The sequence below is a fragment of the Trematomus bernacchii genome, unplaced genomic scaffold (assembly GCF_902827165.1).
Source record: "Trematomus bernacchii unplaced genomic scaffold, fTreBer1.1, whole genome shotgun sequence".
Classification (NCBI taxonomy): domain Eukaryota; kingdom Metazoa; phylum Chordata; class Actinopteri; order Perciformes; family Nototheniidae; genus Trematomus; species Trematomus bernacchii.
Genome location: NW_022987998.1, coordinates 641,677 through 661,180, shown reverse-complemented (window position 1 = coordinate 661,180; position 19,504 = coordinate 641,677). Strand labels below are relative to the sequence as shown.

At 39.7% G+C, this 19,504-nt stretch overlaps 1 protein-coding gene across 1 annotated transcript in view; it reads left to right on the top strand.

The window, feature by feature from the left end:
* Positions 1 to 15,383: 15,383 nt before the first annotated feature.
* Positions 15,384 to 19,504, top strand: part of LOC117472064 (probable C-mannosyltransferase DPY19L3) — a 74,222-nt gene continuing 70,101 nt past the window's right edge. The window contains 2 exon segments of the mRNA XM_034117221.1: positions 15,384 to 16,000; positions 16,944 to 17,071. Of these exon segments, the coding sequence (XP_033973112.1) occupies positions 15,883 to 16,000; positions 16,944 to 17,071 (246 nt within the window). The 5' untranslated portion in view covers positions 15,384 to 15,882.

Sequence of the window (19,504 nt, the reverse complement as noted above, 5' to 3'; positions counted from 1 at the left end):
TTATGTAGAGAGTATTTTCCTTTTTAATATCTTGAAGAGCTTTGTAAAGTTTTGAGATTACTTTCATCCCTGTGTCTGATGTGTATGCACTGGTGAAAACTATTAATAAAGGATTTTCAACAATGAGGGATGCTTTTAACCACGTGCTTCAGACAGGTATAGTATAGCCCCCCCCTCACGGGGCGAAGCAGTAATCTCCCTGATACCGAAGGAAGGGAAAGACAAATGTGACTGTGGAAGCTATCGTCCAGTGCTAAACCAAGACTATAAGATCTTTACCCACATTTTGGCAAAAAGACTCGAAGAAATCCTCCCCCAGATAATAAACCTAGATCAGACAGGATTTATCCAACAACGGCAAACTCACGATAATATCCGCAGAACTCTACATATAGTTGAACATATATCCAAAAACAAACTCCAGGCAGTACTTTTGAGCCTCGATGCAGAAAAAGCCTTCGATCGAGTTAACTGGAAATTCCTATACCAAGTTCTTGAAAAGTTTGGCTTTCACAAGATCTTTATTAATACTGTTCAAGCATTGTACGACAACCCTTATGCAAGAATACAAATAAATGGAGCCATATCAAATTATTTCAACCTTGAGAGAGGGACACGACAGGGATGTCCAATTAGCCCTTTGTTATTTGCAATTCATATTGAAGCTCTGAGTTTGGGGGTTACTCAAAATAACAATATTACCGGCATAAAAATATACGATCAGGAACATAAATTATCATTATTTGCTGATGATATTTTAATATACCTGTCAAACCCAGATGAATCATTTTTGAGTTTATTGACATTTTTGGACACTTATAGTTCTGTCTCAGGGTACAAACTCAATATAACAAAAATCCAAATACTGAGCTTTAATTACAAGCCAAGCCAACATATAAACTCAACCATTGAACTTAATTGGGATCTGAACCACTTAAAATATCTGGGAGTAAGCATCTCAAAAGATTCAGAGGAATTGTATACACTCAATTTCAACCCTCTAAATCAGAAAATAAAAGAAGACATTTCATTTCATTTCAATCTTTATTTCGAACAGATTAAAAAAATAACAAATAAAAAAATAAAAAATGTGAAAAACAGAATACCGTATTGTTAAAATACAGTATTTATCCACATTTATGATAATATTTATATATTCAACAAAAAACAAAAAGTCTTCATATTAATAATAATAATAAATCATATGTGTCCGAAAGGGAGTAGGAGGAAGCAAATGCTTATTAATTCCCACCCCTTACTTGATCAATGATTGTCCTTTAAGTCATTATGCAAGTTATTCCTACTTACATTTACATTTATACATACATATACAATGATTTCTCATCTTCAATCACCTCTCTTCATTCTCATAGTTTTCCAAAAAAGTGTTTCTGTACATCCTTTTAAACTGAATTATGCTTGTGCTTTGTTTTAACTCCTGCTCCAAACCATTCCATAAAATCACCCCACATATTGTTATACTCATACTTCTCAGAGTTGTTCTGACCTTGAGTTGTTTAAAATGTAGATTTCCTCTCAAATGATACCCACCCTCTCGGTCTATGAACAATGTTTTTAATTTCCTAGGAAGTAGATTATGTCTTGCTCTGTACATGATTTGTGCCGTTTTAAATTTAACCAGATCAGTGAACTTCAATATGTGTGACTTCAAAAATAATACATTAGTGTGTTCAAGATATCCAACATTATTGATAACTCTTATAGCCCTTTTTTGTAATGTGCATAACGGCTGTAGGTTGGTTTTGTACGCGTTTCCCCAAATCTCCACACAGTAAATCAGATATGGCAATATCAGTGTGTTATATAGAGTATACAATGAGTTGTAGTCCAGAATGTGTCTTTTCCCAATATTGCGATAGTTTTAGCCAGTTTTGCTTTTACATGAGTGATATGAGGTTTCCAACTGATTTTGTGCTCTAAAACCACACCAAGGAACTTAATTTCATATACTCTTTCTATGTTTATGTTATCTAGTATTAATTGCACCTGTGGATTTGTTTTATGTTTTCCAAATAACATAATCTTTGTTTTGCTTATATTTAATGATCATTTGTTTGTGTCAAACCAATGTTTTACCAATGTCATTTCTGCTGTTATCACTTCCATTAGCTCTTTCAAATTGTCACCGGAACAAAAAATATTAGTGTCATCTGCAAATAAAATAAATTTCAATATATTTGATACTCTGCAAATGTCGTTGATGTATATTATGAACAGCTTTGGACCCAACACGGACCCCTGAGGTACTTCACAAGTTATGTTCATCTATTCTGATTTATGTTCACCAATTTCAACAAATTGTTGTCTGTTGCTTAAATAATCTCTCACCCAGTCTAATCCCACCCCTCTGATGCCATACCGTTCCAGTTTTATCAGTAAAATATTGTGATCTATGGTGTCAAATGCTTTTTGTAAGTCTATAAATATTCCCACTGCTTGTTTTCCATAAATAGATGGAACTTGATCCCAGTGCTGAGCTTTGAATCACGAATAGAATCAGTGAAAATGAACATCCTACCTAGGCTCTTATACCTTTTCCAGAATCTACCAATTGAAATCACAGACAAGCAGTTTAACGAATGGGATAAAACCATATCAAGGTACATTTGGCAAGGGAAGAAACCAAGGATTAGATTCTGTACTCTTCAACTAGCAACAAACAAGGGAGGAGTATCGCTCCCCTGCTTGAAGGACTATTATATATCTGCCCAATTAAGAAGCTTGTTCTGCTGGTGCAAGTCAGACTGCGGGGCTAGATGGAAAGAAATCGAGAATAATGTATCAGGAGGAGTACCAATCGAGGCAAGGTTAGGTGATAAAAGACATGTTAAAAACTACTGGATCAACCTCTCTTTAAAATGATGGTTAAGGGTCCTTACTAGGAGTGACTTGCTGGAGGAAATGAAGATATTAAGATGGTGCTCAGATGATCTTGATTTCACCCCGAGCAAGCTAGATACAAAATGTAAAGGTTGGGCCAAACATGGCCTTACTTCATATTGCAAATCTTTCAGCAAAGGAACCATGATCGATTTTCAAACACTAAAAACACGATATGGATTGAATGACGGTGATTCTTTTTGATTTCTACAGGTACGCCACTACTTAAATAGTTCCCTGTCAGACAGCCAGAAGGTCCTTGAAAATCCCATGTGGGATTTTTCATGCGGGGATATATTCCATTTGGTGTCAAAAATGGAAAAAGTGTGTCAGCAGCACACACTGCAAGAATGAAAGCAAGTTCAGCAGTACATTCCCCTCAGTCAGCTTTACATTCCTGTCAGGCAGTCTGATTTAATAATACCAAATCAATAAAGTCCATCCATCTTAACTACATAATCTTTTATTTGTGCCATATTAACTTCTTTGAAAAATGTGTATTTTGTTTTATTTAATTGTTCCTTCGGGTTCAAGCTATTATTTATGTTGAAACTATCATTGTAGTTCTTTGTAAAGACTTCAGCCACTCTAAATGTTCTAGCAAGAAATCCATATATGAATTCATGCTCAACACGGTCAGCCAGTGGTATTGAAGTTAAAGTATATTATATTGAAGTTGATCATTGTGACAATGCTGGGTATTATCATACCTCACTATATTTTTCATTCAAAAACCTTTTTCATACCTTTTTTCGAGGTAAATTACAATTAGTACAATCAGAAACAACAATAAACTAATTATGTGTTTTTTCTTTTCAAATAAACGAGCACCATCCTATTTTAAATGTGTATTGTGTATTGTACATTCATAAAATATAGCCAATAAGAGGCAGTAAGGGTCATGCATGTGCCATACTAGGAAAAGGAAATATTGCTTAAGGGAGGTCCACATTTGCATTATAATGAGCCGTGTTCTTCTTTTGATGGTGTTTTAAGAAGCAATAGACCTCCGAAACAATGGCCATTTGTTAGGGGGATAACGGGCTGTTGGACAAACGGGCGATTGGTCCAACGGGACTTTTTTCAGATGATTAAGGTTACGAAATAATGGGTGATTGTAAGAATGTGATGGCACAATTATCACTGGCATGAGGAAAGAACAGTTAGACAGAAAAATAAGAAAGGAAAAAGTTAAACAAAACCCAAAATAAAAACTCTGAAGTAAAGGAAAATGGTCAGATTGGAATATCATTTTAGACACAGCCATTGGACAAAGCAAGGGCACCGTGCAAGTTGAAAGATTTAGGTACTAGTCACAGGTATAAGCACACTCATATGTTTACATTATTTCAGATGCTAGCCTGAAAGGAAACAACATCATTTAATAAAGAGCACTAAACAAATAAACCATGCAAATAAACCATACAAGTAAACGCAGATAACTTCAGCTGAGCTCTTATAAACCTCTTGGGAACTACTTAGAAATCAGTTGAGGCGTACATTCCTAAATGTGTTTATTGTATTGTATAGTTACTACAAGATAAAAATCTGTTTCTATTACTACTGTAGAAACTTATTTGTATCTTGTATGGAAAACAATACCTCAAATACGACAGGTCTGCAACAAGCCAAGCATATTCTTACTTTATTCACATGCAACACAAAACACATTGTATTTCAAAAGAAAATATCTGTAATCCTTTTGGCTTTTCGCATGAAACCCTGATGCCACAAGCAGGAACAAAAATCATCCCAGTTTAGTACCTTTTACAGGATCAAGTTTTTAACCATGAAAGTGGAGGCAAAGAAAGAACCGAGGATGAGAAGTAGTTGGAGATACTCTAGAATCAGTCCAAGGGACAAAGGTCTACTTTTGGCCTTTTTAATGGTTAATCCCAAGATGTCCTTGCTCTGTGAACCTTGTTTTGTGTTACAGTGACTGAAAGAGTGTGAGGATTTATGATCCCGTGCTGGCTAAAGGGTGGCCAATTGGGCACACAGGAGAGATGAGGGTAATCTTTAATCGTCCTGCAGTCTCAGTCCCTTGCTTGGGATGACAGGATTTAAAATGAAAATAGGGAGGAGAATAGAAAGACCAGATTGTATACTGGGTAAGTGTGGCCACAAGGTAATGGTCCAAGAACTAAAGGGGCCAGAGTCAGAAACTATGGCCATTAAACAATCTGTTTTCTTCACCACTCCTTTTTTCCAACAAGAGTCAAGCCAATTTATTCTCTTAAATCTCTTTGATAATCTCCAGGTCTTTCATGTCAAACTCTCCTTTCCATCTGAATGCCCTGAAACATTCTCCCCCTCGACCTGTTAGCCGTCTCAAGGGGTGCTTTGAATTGTTTTGTGTATTACCGAGGGTTGTGTTTGTACCGATGTGTAGATTTAAGAGAGCCTAGGCAAATGAAAAGAATAATTCGCAAACAACAAAGTCGGCAGTTTCCATGGGAACTATTTATTTGGAAGAAAGAAGGCTACAGTAGTTTTAATTAATACCGTCCACAGCAAGGTCTGTGAGTTTCTCTTAACCACTGTTACCAGGACCCATAATGACATTTTTTTAATGCAATGGGTGAATCTGCTCACCTACATTGTACTGGGGTGAAGCCAGAAATCACATTGACAGATATCTCAGCGTAAGATGAGTCTTAATTGATCCCCACAAGGGAAATTCAGGAGTTGAAGCAGCAGAGAGAGATACGACTGGAGATAAATACTTTTTTTTGTATTGATTATTTTGGACTTGTGTTAGTGTCAAGTTTTTTCATGGTCATAAAAATGATGGATACACATCATATTAGTTTAATCAAAATCAAGTTTATTTGTATACAAATGAGTAAGGTGGTATTAAATACTGAAAAAACTGAAACGTTGACTTTAATTAAATGTATTATGTCAACCAATTATTATTGAATTAAATAAGGTTCAACTTAAAGGTCCCCTATTATACTGTTTTTCATCAATATTATATGTCTCAGATATATACAAAACATGTCTCTGAAGTGTTTGGCTCCAAATAGAAAACAGATCACCCATTGAAGCATCCCATAAACCCCTCTGTTTCAGCCCTGTTTCAAAAGTGCTGATTCTGTGTCTGTTACTTTAGATGAAAATAAGGAGCCACTCCCCACGCCCCTCTGCGAGATATTTGGCTAAAAATAGCACAATGGTGCTCTAGGAGGAGATTCAGGTGATAAGGTGTTACCTTGGTTGGTTATTGGCTAATGGTTATACAAGCCAAAAAATCGTTATGACATCACAAAGTGGCCAAAATCTGATCAGCTCATTTTCAGACAGGTTTTTATATAAATGGATCAGGACAAAAAGTGAGTGAATCTTTTTTCCTGAAACTTTCAGAATCTCTTTACACAGAGGGGACACATGTTTATGTGTAAAAGACATGAAAAAGTGGATTTTGCACAATAGGTCCCCTTTAATATTATTGTAAATTATTATAAATATGTGTTGACATTTCTTGACCCAATACATTTAACTAAAGTCAACGTTTCAGTTTCTTTCACCATTACAAAGAAGATATAAGAACGAAAAAGTTGGACAAATTCAAGTCAAGTATACATTTAAAGTGCATAGTGATTCTGAAACCAACATCTTCAGAAATATACTTTTCACTTTCTTATCGATATATTTTAGTTAGTAAAACAAATATTTAGATAATAGTGAAATTACTCCAGAATATTTTCTTCCCTTTTAAATATGCAGTAGTTGACATTTTATTTTCCTTTTTCAAAAATGTTTTAAATAGATTCTTGCAATAGTTTACCACTCTGCAATACTTTTTATTATGGCTTTTTGAAGGTGGAAGTAGGACAAAGGATTCGTAAGGGACATTATTTGTATGCTGAAATTAAATCTGATCATTATTATACAGATACCTTGTGAGTCTCGTTTTATAAGCAGCACATTCTGTGGCTTTCTTTAAAAAAAAAAAATTCAAACAACCATAGTTATTGCATTTATTCCTATGTATCCTTCTAATGTCTCCATTAAAGAATCCAACATAAAAGTTAGAAAGGCTGTTCTCTCCCCGATCAAATCAAAGTCTCAGTATTAAAGGTCACCTATTATGCAAAATCCACTTTTTCATGTCTTGTATACATAAACATGTGTCCCCTCTGTGTAAAGAGATTCTGAAAGTTTCAGGAAAAAAGATTCGCTCACCTTTTGTCCTGATCCATTTATATATAAACCTGTCTGAAAATGAGCTGATCAGATTTTGGCCACTTTATCATAACGATGTTTTGGCTTGTGTAACCATTAGCCAATAACCAACCAAGGTAACCCCCCCCCACCTTATCACCTGAATCTCCTCCTAGAGCACCATTAGGTGCGTTCACACCGGAGTACTTTGGTGTACTTTTCCCACAATAGTTCATCAGAACTACGATATATTTGCGTTCACACCAAAAAGCCCCAGGAACTAAAGTAGCTCAACTTAGTTCTTCAGACCCGCTTTTCCGGCCCTGCTAGAGAGCAGGGCCTGTTGTGGGAGAAAGTAGTTCGTACGTCTGATTGGCTGTGCGGAATGCAAACCACGCCCGTTTGACTCTGTTTTTTGTTGTAAGCGGCCATTGTATTTCCTCGCTTCGCAGCACACCCGAAGAGATTCCTTTTGTGAAAGCAGTTATTATAGCAACACTAAATAAATCAATTGGAGCGGTGGAGTGATGAGGATGTGTCTGCGCTTCTGGCGATTTACTCGGAGGACGCGAAGCGCCACATTCAGAAGCTTCTACTGAATTCAGTTTCTGTGGCTCTGCAAAGTTAGCAGACCTGGCAAAGTCATGTCGGGACGACTACCAAGGTAAAATAAAATACATGCACTGCACTGTTTTAATCTGCACAATACTGGTCTTAGATGTACTTTTATTTGCTCAGGAGATCGAGCTAGCCATGCTAGAACTAGCTAACGTTAGGTCCAAGCTGGCTAATAACATCTAGCTAGCTAGCTATTCTCATCCATGCCCGCTATGAACACGTTTTGACTTGTGAATAAGTGTGCAATGTTCTGTAATTTGCTTCACTAACTCATGGCACTAATCGTGTGTTTCAGGCGAGGTGTTTCTCTCAGGATTAAAAACTAGTTTTCCCCTCCGGGATAAAACGATAATATAACGTTAGCAATTAGCATGCTAGCTGGACATAATGCTACCTCTGTGGCTACACTGAATGCATAGAGGTAAACAATAGATTGTAGTTGCTATAATTTCAAGTAATTTGCAACATTCATTCTACATGTTAATGGTAAAAACTTAAACAGTTGATTACCTGCATGCCACAAAGACTGATGTTCTAATATTTTTGCACATTTAAGTAGAAATGTAATTGAAATTCTATTTACTGCCTAAACATTGTTCCTTCTCATAGTATTATCCTAAATAGTTTGACCTTGTTTCCTTAGAAGGCTTCTCAGACTACATGGAGGATCCCTCAGAGAAACACAGTTTCCACGTTCAGTTCCCCCCCGCTGAGAGTAGGCAGCTCCACACCCTGCGCCCGGTCAGCGGACACCATCAGGACCACTATCTGATCACAGAGGATCCCATCCTGACCGCTGCTGCCATACTGCAGCAAACAGGAGGGAACGGAGGTGAAAACACACTTTATACATTTAGATATGTGGAGCACAAAGAAAAGTGTTGAGTTTAACTATAAAAATATTAGGTTCAACTAACCTAATACCGTTATATGAACTTTGCTGTGTTTTCAGCGTAGCTTTGTAAAGGTAACATTTAGCAGCTAAACTGTGGATAACAAGTAAACCACATTGGTTTGTTATTCAATATGGCCGCCAAAAGCTTTTTGAATCATTACATGTCACTTGTTAGACGCTTTTATCCAAAGCTTACCTACTCAATACTGTGGGCAATCCCCACAGGAGCACTTTGGGGTGAAGTGTCTCGGGGACACAACGACATGCTGACTGCAGTGGGGTTTGAACCTGTGCTCCCCTGATCCGAACACCAATGCACTTATCCACTGCGCGACACGCCTCCCTATCATGTCCTGAGAGCCCTCCATCCCCCAATTGCTAGTGCCTTCACCATTTAAAATGTTAATAGTCAAATCAAAGGTGTTCCCCGTGTTCCTCCTGTTGTGTGCCTGCAGAGACAGACTCAGAGGTGGAGATCGCCCACAGTGATGACTCTGACGTGGGGGGCTCTCTGTTATGGGCTGCTCCCCTTCTGGTATTTGGACAATGTTGTGTCGTTGTTGCGATTAAACTGATCTTGTATCTTGCATATTTCACCTTAGGAAAGTGGGCACGCAATGACAGCTTCCTTGACACCATCATGGCGATGGACCGCCGTGCCATGGTCAGCAAGGAGAATGAGGACCTGCGTGCCAAGGAGATGCACGACGAACGGCTGCTGCATTCACACAAGGCCCAGAAATCGAGGTGGAGCAACAAAATACCTTTCAGGCTGGGCTTCTGGCAGTGCTAAGCGAGCTGATTAAATCCAACAGGCCTTCAATACAAAAATGAAGAAAAACTTGTCGTCGTTGATAAACTGTACAATGACTTGTTGGGAGGCGTGTGGTGCAGTGGTCTGGTGCGTTGGTGTTCGGATCAGGGGAGCACAGGTTCAAACCCCACTGCAGTCAGGATGTCGTTGTGTCCCTGGGCAAGACACTTCACCCCAAATTGCCTACACCTGGGAGAGTTAATTTTGTATTATTGTGATTATATATATATATGCCACTGTTATTAATACTGACACTTCACTTTGCACTAAGGTGTGTCTGCTGCTGAGCCTATCTATTGTTATTATATATATATATATATATATATATATATATATATATATATATATATATATATATTGCCACTGTTATTATATTGTTTTGATACTACTGACACTTATTGATCTGCTGCTGATAAATAAAAGAGAACCTACATTGCGATTAAACAAAATGTATCTTGCTTATTTCTCCTGACACTTTATCTTTATGGTGACCTGTGTAGCATCCTATACATCACATGTAAGTGATTATTCTGATACCATCATGACACCATGAAACTGGCGAAGCTTTATTTATTGTGTCCCACCCCATATATGTGTCTTTGAAAAAGATCATTCAATTGTATTTCAAAATGGCGTCCATCAACACAAACACTATTTATAGAAAGATAAATGGTTAAGTTTGTAATTAACAGTGTTGTGAGTTCAATATTTTAATTAATTATAGTAAGGGAACATAGGAGGATATATAATAAAGGTGTTAACTGCTGAGCCTATTTACTGTGCAATACTACAGACATGTTAGTGGTATTATTTCTTATCTAACTCTTTCCTATGGTCAGACAAATCAGAAGTCATTTAAACAATTTGAGATTTTGTTCTTTTTGTTTCTCAATTGATTTTCCAGAATATGCATAGACTTTATATCACAAATAAATGAATGACATGTACTACAGTAATTGATTATATTGATATTGCCTACTCAGATATAAATGTGTATAAAATGAAATCAATTCAAAGTTTCTTGCTGCTTTTAATGCAATTCATGGCTGCAGGGCAAACGTCCAAAATCCTTATTCTACAATCATTTAATCAAGACACTTGTATATATTTTACTTTAATTTGTAATAAACAAAAAAATATGAATGGTTGTCATCAAGCTGGGTCGCCGGTAAGGCAGTCCATTCCTCCCTGTACTCATCACCACGACGCTCACACAGGTTATGCAATACGCAACATGCTGCCACCTGGATTTTGATATTGTCCATGTTGCAGTCGTTTCGCTTCATCAAGCACCGCATATCTGGAACACATACAAAGACACAAATTAGCCCTACATAACTCCATAAATCCTACATTAGATAGTATTAATGTGATTTACTGAACGTACCATTGCTGTTCTTTGGGCGTGATAACGGTCATCATCCTCAGCTGTCCTACGACGAAACATGTCCATAGCGTGTGCTTGTCGCCGTCCAGTCCTTTTATTAAGGCTTCTTAACCGCGATCTGTATTTGTGGCTGAGTTATTGGCTTAAATAACTCAGCACCAAAACCACAACTTCAGTCAACTCCATAGCGTGTCTGACTGAGGTCGGAAGGTAAACAGAAGCATACAGCGGAAGCGGAAGTTTTTTTTCTTCTTCTCTCGGTTTTTTGGCGGATTGCAACTTTAAGGTGCATACCGCCACCTACTGTACTCGCCGTGAAGTTGTTTGCGGCCTGCCAGGAAAACCAAAGCAGAAGAAGAAGAAGTGACGTCAGCGGCTCATTTGCCTATTCCACCCCCAGGAACTAATTTTGGTGTGAACGCGATCTGCTTTAGTTCGTCAGAACTAAAAGAACTCTCATGAACTAAAGTTCTCATGAACTACTGTGGGAAAAGTACTTGGTGTGAACGCGCCTATTGTGTTCTTTTTAACCAAATATCTCTCAGAGGGGCGTGGGGAGTGGCTCCTTATTTTAATCTAAAGGCCCAGACACACCAAACCGATTTCGGCCGTCGAGCAGCAGCTCTGCGACCGCTGAGACTGTCAAAAACGGGAGGAAACCGGGAGAGGGCAATGAAATCGGGAGTCTCCCGGGAAAATCGGGAGGGTTGGCAAGTATGTCACATAGGCTACACATGCACTTTTTGCCCCCCCCCCCCACTTCTGAAATGAATCCGGCGCCGCTGATGCATGATCTGTTTGGTATTTCCAGCCAAACACTTCAGAGACATGTTATCTGAGACCTGCTATAATATATTGATGAGAAACAGTATAATAGGGGACCTTTAATATAAGTTTAGGAAAATGATTTATTACTTCAACAACAAACTGAAATAAATACAGTAACTCAGGGGGACACATTGCCAAAACAACAAACACAATCATATATCTGCCCAATTGTGCTTTTGAACCATAAACAACAATATACAAACAAAAACAACATTACCAAATGTTCAAGCTAAGTAAAACTCCACTCCTTACCCATCCATTCTACTTTATAAATCCTGGCCAGAGACGTTTGCATATCTGACTTACTTAAAACCATAGACTGTATATAAAGCTTAAAGCTCCCATGTCATGCTTTTCCGGTTATTACCCATCCCCTTGTGTGTTATGAAGGTTTTTATGCATGTAAACGGTGTGCAGAGTCAAAACCCTCAAAGTACACCCTGTAGCGAGTAAAACTCTAACACAGAAAATACCTCCCCAAAACGCCTCGTTGGAGATACGTCACTGCCCATTTGAGTCTTCCATTTAGTTCTGGGTACGGCATGATGTCATGCGGTACCCGGAACAAAATGGACCAATCCGGAAGAGCTATGGTCACACCCAGCGGCGCTGGCCGCACCCTCTGCCAGCCTAACATTTACTGTTGGAAGCTCTGGTTCAGTTCACAATCGATCCAGTCATGCCAATGCCAAGGACCTGTTTCCTGAAATGTGAGGAGAAATCTGAGCTGTTTGTCCTACCGACGGAAGAACCACGACGAAGTCAGTGGTTGAAATTTCTTTTTAACACTGTTCCTTCAGAGGTTCGAAGAACGTTACTGTGTGCGCCAGAGTTCCCGTTAGCCGGTAATTACCGGACTATGACCGGTAAAATATGCTGAAGACCGGCAAATCTAAATCTCTCCGGTCAAAATGTCCGGTCAAAAATAATTTCCCTTTAGCACAATACCGCATCAGTTGCGCCACTTATGTGACAGACAAGAATAGTATGTGACAGACAAGAATAGTAAATTCTAATGTCTAACATTTAATGTGGAGAAAGAGTGTCCTGTATGGGTTGATTGTGCGTTGATCTGTTGGTAATGCCTCGGGGTTCCGGTGGGCAAGTAAACAAATGCATAATGCTGCGCTATACTTTGCGGCCTCACCCGGTTGCATAGCGACGCTTATTGTTTAGGTGTCTTTTAATAAGCAGATAGTCATATCATTAGCTAGAACTAGCTAGATCTGATCGATATGGACATAAACGCGAGTGAAGTCTAATCTGACCGGAGCAAGAGATCAGCTGCTGCTGACGAGTCGACACGCAGCTCTGCATGATCATCTGCAGCGGTGAGCGGAACACAACACACACTTCAGGTTAGAATATCACGTAGCTATTTTAATTACCTCTCAAACTACCTAAACTAGTTATAGATATGTTTAGTTTTACTGTCGGGTTACTCATTATTGGATCCGCGAGCTGCATGATACTGACGGGCTGTCAGGAGAGGGAGAGAGAGCGCTCCGTTTATTATTCCCGTGTTATAAATTACTGTACACTTTTGAATAATGTAGTTAATCTACTAGAATTAGTTTGTTTAATATCGAATCATATCAATTTGTTTAAAAGCTCAATAAATAACGAAGACCTTTGACTGGCACTTTTCTCATTTTGTCCGGAAGATTTAAACTTTAACGGACATGTTGACCGGCAAAAAAATATTCTAACGGGAACTCTGGTGTGCGCGGCATTTCACAGACGAAAGCTTCCAAAACATTGCCCAGTTTGAGGCCGGATATGCACAGCATTTGAAACTGAAGGACGATGCTATTCCTAGTTTGGAAGCAGGGGAAGATTCGGGTACACAACCTGTAAGTTTGCATTGTTATTTGTGTATTTATCAAACAAGACTGTTTAAATGTGTAAACTGTGTCGGACTGCTAAGCCATTGACACAGTGCTAACTGTGCTTACTAAGTTGCTAGCATTTCCATATATCAACTCTAATATCAGCAGATGGCCTTGCATACATGTATCTCATAGCAGGAGAATGTCTGCATTCACACACGAAATACTCATAGACAGTATACTCCGGGTGATTTGCCGTACGGTCAGTCGTAACGTAATTACATTATAGCTGGCGTAGCGTGTATGCTACCGAGCTAACCAACATTTTTTTGTTATGCCAGCTACAATGAATGTAGCAGACTACCCGTATAAGATTGCAATTGTAAACACGTTCTTGCTAGCCTAATATGAATCGCTAGCTTTTGTTCATAGTGGTTTTATTACACTAAACAAGCCCAGCTTACTGGGCTAACGACGTTGCTAGCGTTTAAATATATCAACTACAATGTCAGCAGATGGCCTTACATGTTTGTCATGGCAGGAGAATGTCTGCAGTCACACACGGAATACTCATACAGTATACTCCGGGTGATTTACCGTACATTGTGACAGTACATGTACATACTGCATGTATAGCTAACGAGGCTAGCTATACATGCTAGCGCAAAACAATGTATTCATGCCAGTTACAATGAATGACCGAACGTAGCAGACTACCCGTATAAGATTGCAATTATAAACACGTTATTGCTAGCCTAATATGAACCACTAGCTTTTGTTCATAGTAGTTTTATTACACTACATTATAGTTGCCGTTCCTCCGAGCTAGCGTTCATATCGTGTTAGCTACCAAAGTAAACAAAGCTAGGTTAGCATATTAGCTGGCAAGCTTACTGTGTTCATTAGATAGATGGATTAGATAGATCCACACTCCTACCACAACTACTACTAACGAATCTAAAACAACTAAGTTTCTCTAATATTTTGTGATTTGCATTTGATTTCGTCCAGCCAGATCCTGCCGGACAATACATGACGGGACTACCCCGGCTGCGATAGGCAAGATGCCGACAACGGGGAGGAATTGATGATATACCGTGTATATATGTATATTTATGTTCATTTTGTACATTTCTAAAAATAAAGTTGAATGGAAATACTTAGTAGGCCTATCCTTTCTTCCCTGACTTATTTGCTCCTATAACATATCATTCATATATAGCAAACCATGATTTGATTTCTCATCAAACAGTAGTAGTTTATTACAGGTAAAAATAACTTACTCTTTGTTATGACCGGCTCGTAGGCCACAACGGAAAGACTGTACCGACGCCATTATAAGACTGATATTCCGAGAGCGAGCCGAAAAAAGCACTGTTAGACATGGGCGGAGCCTCTCTGGTGGTTGACTAATCAGAACAGAGTGGCCGAGCTGACCAATCGGAGCACACTAGGCTCACAGGGAGGGGGGGGGCAAGAGCTCCAACGAGTCGTTTAGTGGAGAGAGTGAATACTGCTGAATACACATACTTTACAGAGATGCTGTATGCGAAACCAATGTGAGTTTGGAAAATTGCACGGTATAAATCTATTTTAGTATACCTCAACAATGTAATTATGATCAGTGGAAATGGCCATGACATGGGCCCTTTAAAACCAAAACTCATCCCTATAAAAAAAAGTGATAGCTTTTATTTTGAAGGAAGGCTCTGTTGTGTTCCGGTATTGTCGCGTGCTTAAACCCCGGTGCGGTATGAAGCTGACCGATGAATTCTAACGGGAGGGAGGAAAAGAGGAGAGGAAGATGAGAGAGTGAGGGAGATACAGAGATACAGTGAAACAGGGGGGGAGAGAGGGAGGTAGAGGAGAGCTGCCGGACCATCCTACCTGCCGCCGCTGTACAGGAGGGTGAGGCTTATAAATGTACCGCGGGCACACATCCTATCCGTCTTTGTTGCTGTCAAACAGAAGCTGGCGTCCATAGCGGGGCGCGCGCCGTTATGCAAAATACACAATTGTTATAACAAGGCTTTAGAAGTATGCTTCACAATAGGAGTCTAACCCTTCTCGTAGTTTATTTTGTGGCACACTACGTACTTGTGCCTCATTAGTGAACATTTGCTTTAGCTTAGGCTACCACAGCTTAATTCCGGTAGTTTGCCGGTTAACTGTCGGTGTCGATAGATGGGACCTGATGTTTCACGTTATTCTGGCCGCGGCGTGAGCAGGAAATGCCGCTGTAAGCAGGCCTGTCCACCCCACGTACCAGTCTGAATGGAAAAGGAAACCTAAACAGTGGTGCAGCTCGGTGTTTGCTTTGGCTCACATTGCACGTGCTGTTTGTGTTGAGTGCACGCGCCTGTGTGTATCTGTCCATGCTTTCATCATATCTGCGCGTGTACATACACACACTCCCCCTCTTGTCTGCTTGCAGTTGTTCATCATGACAGCCCTGCGTCAGAGGAAGGGGAGCAGGGGGAAGGAGCCCCCTCTCGGTGCAGAGTTTCAGTCCCAGCAGTCCAACTGTTGCTCCGATCATCATCCAGAGAAGATATTACACGGTGAGTGAGCCAATGGGAGGTGAGGTTCATGGTCAGGTTGGGATGAAATGCAACTCACTCTGCTGGCTACCCCACTTATGTGCTTATAAAGAGTCTTGGGTTGCATCTGTTGAAAAACATCAAGCATAATTAACTAACGTTTTTCCTGCATTTCACCGCATTCACTGCATTTCCATTGAAATGCCATTTATATCATAGTAAGAGTAACCTTGACTTGCTGCAGCACTTTAACAAAAAGCAGCCATCATCAACGTGCTTCACTCTTTCTGTCACTATTCATTTATACTCCCAAGGGCAACACTTTTAATAGCCTTCCGGGAAACAGTGTGCCGTCATCCCCATATTTGAACAACGTTGTCCCCATATTTATTTTAGGTGCTAACACGATTCATTTCTGATGCAGTCGAACAACACGTTTTACAAATTAGAGCTGCAACGAAAATCTAATAGTCCACAGGGTTGAAGGTCTGTGAAAATGGGCCTTCTCCTTTGACAAAGCCTGCACAAAGTTACTCCGTTATCTCCCCCTCCAGGTTTCTTACTTAGTATTTCTCAATTCCCAGATGACTATGGGATCACGATTGTGGCATTTGATTTGAGAGACATTTAGAAAAGGAGCCATGAGAGCCTTGCTGTTTGACACAAATCCAATTTACACAAAATAAATGTATTTGTTTCTGGGTCTCTGGGGAAATGGGGAAAAAACTGTGAAATTCCAGCTCTACAGCTGTTCAGGTTCAGGTTAAGCTGTATCTTTGAACCATATCTCTTCAACCAATCACACACATTTAGGCTATTCTTTTTTAACTTCTTCTGAATTGTATAAAGCTAATGTAATATATTTTTACTTGCGACAAAAAATAACTCTTATCGATTGATCGTTTAAGTATTCTTTCATGCAAAAAGGGGTAATTGAAGCGCTGACCTGTCACTGCTCCTGCAGGTGATTGGTCATGGGGGGCGATCATCTGGACATCGGTGGGCTGGTCTGTGTCTGTGGGTCTGGGCCTGCTGTGCTGTATCTACATGGCCACGCTGCATGAGAACGACCTGTGGTTCTCCAACATGAAGGTAACACACCCTCACTGTTACAATCTGAAACTCATTTCCTTTTGTTGCTGCTGCTCAGTTACATTATTCAGTTTATTGATTCCATTTCATTTATGCAGTCAATTTATCTAAATATTCTTATTTCTTAGGATTAAAAAACGCCAGTGTAAATGAAGAACTCTTCACTTTCTAAGTTTATCAGATGATCTTAAAATGAAATACTCACAGGATTAAAAACACATATTTGTTTTGCATGTTAAATCAAAATATATCATCACATTTGAGAAAATGTGTTTATTATTAAAAAGCATATTTGAATACACCAAAAGTATCAAAAAAGTACTTTTTTTTATTTACATGGCAAAATGTTCGAAATCTTGAGTGTGTAAATGATAAGAAAAAAACAAAAATGTAAATAAAGTTAAACCATGAAAGACATATACCAGTTAATGAAAACCAAAACATTAGAGACAATATATAATTGGCTCAAAAGAGAAGCTTAGATGTGAGATAAAGGCACACGGAGACATAGATTTCCAAGTTTTGAAAGTCATTTTAACTGTTGTCTTATGCCAAGCACGCAATTTGCTCTTTAAAGGCCCGGACACACCAAACCGATCTTGGCCGTCGATGGGCGTCAGGCCGACGATGAGCGTCGACACGCCCTACTCAGATTGGTGTGTCCCGCACACCGTCAGCCGTGCCGACACCTTTTCGTCCGAAAATCCACCGATTCAACATGTCGAATCGGTGGGCAGTCGGCCAAAGGCAGTCGGCAAAAGAAATCACTCTGATTGGCTGTTCAGCTAGCGAATCAGTGCATGAGAAGCGAAACGGAAGTGAGGGACCCAAACAAACTATTAAGAAGGCAAATCTGAGATTTCATTTAACTCCAGCTCTCGACACAGGTTCGGGAAAGCCCCATGAGCTTCTCGCTGTAGAGTGAAAATGGAACGCACACGCTATTTGTTGTTTGTTTATATCACGCAGTCTGTTCTTCTTCTCTCGGTTATCACGCAGTCTGTCTTCCGGTTGTTGCCTCTTTTGAATGACGAATACACACTACCGCCGCCTGCTGGTAAGGAGAGTTATTGCCACTCACGCATGCGCAGTTCGTACGTGCTTCTTGGCCGTCGGCTGAAGTCTTTGCGGTGTGTTCCAGTGCGACACATGGCCAAGACGCAGAGACGCGAGGCGACACAACAGTCGGGGGTCCGTCTGTGTCAGTTCTTTGGTGTCAGCTTGGTGTTTCCGGGCCTTAAGAAAAACTCTCAAGTTTGAGCTATCTGGAATAAAAGAATGTGGTGCCAATGCAAACAATGTAAAACAACAAACATTTAAGTAAACCAAAGTTGAGTTGAGTGTGTTCTATTAAAACATGTAGATATTAAGCAAGTGTAGTTATCAATTTAAAATGTTTAATATAAAGAAACAATCATAAAATGCCTTCATATTCTCTCAGTACATTTCCTTTCTAACTTACAAACCTGGCACTTTCTCAGAGTAATGTTATGGTCTGCAGAAGCTGAACATCATGTACCATGGACAGTGCGACCACATGTCCTCAGAAGCCAGACGTTTGTTTTTGAGGGACTTGGGCTTATGAAGATTTAGTGTTCAGTATAATTGCCACAATGAGCCATTCCTCCACATTGTCTTTGTCCTGCAAAATGAATTTGTGAACGGTGTCATAATATAAAACTTTCAACACCAAAGAAAGAAATTGGAGGCAAATCACCACACCAGGTGAACCATTGGTAAAAATTGCGTTGGTGTCAACCGTGTCAATGAAAGGGTGGATGAGAAATTAAAGCAACATTTCAAGCTTATGCACCGTTAAAGTGTTAAAAGGTTTTACAAGCCAGGAAAACTAACCGAGACCCCCTGACTTGCACCCTTCAAAAATCCAGAAGGTGTTGTCAGAAAGACATCAGAAACCCAATAGAGTTTATAGAGGCTCTATTATGCTTTTTGGGTTTTTTCCTGCAAAGGCTAAAATCCCTGTGTTCCCTCCAGAGGTACGTGATAGGTTAAGGGCCAGGACCTATCTAATGGCGCTTTTCCACTGCAGGACCAAGCACGGGTTAGTACGGTATGGATAGGCCTTGGTAGGCCAGGCTCACTTTATGCTGCGTTTCCATTACAGTTTAGTACTGGGGCAGTAACTATAGTAACGCAGTGTAGGCGGAGCCGTGACATCATCTTCAATGCGAACCACAAAACCAAAACATCAGCTCCTCATAGCTGTTCAGAAACTAGACAAAAGTTAAATAAGTACAAACCACAGACTGTCTGTGTCATGGAGAATACAGTCGCTGTTGTATCTGTGTCTGTATCATGTTGTTATGAGTGTGGACGGAGCAGATACAACGTTAGCTTAGCCTGATCGATCCGATCTCCATTCAGAAAACACGCATTTTAAAAGGTTTTTCGCCTGCCGTCTTGTCTGCAGAC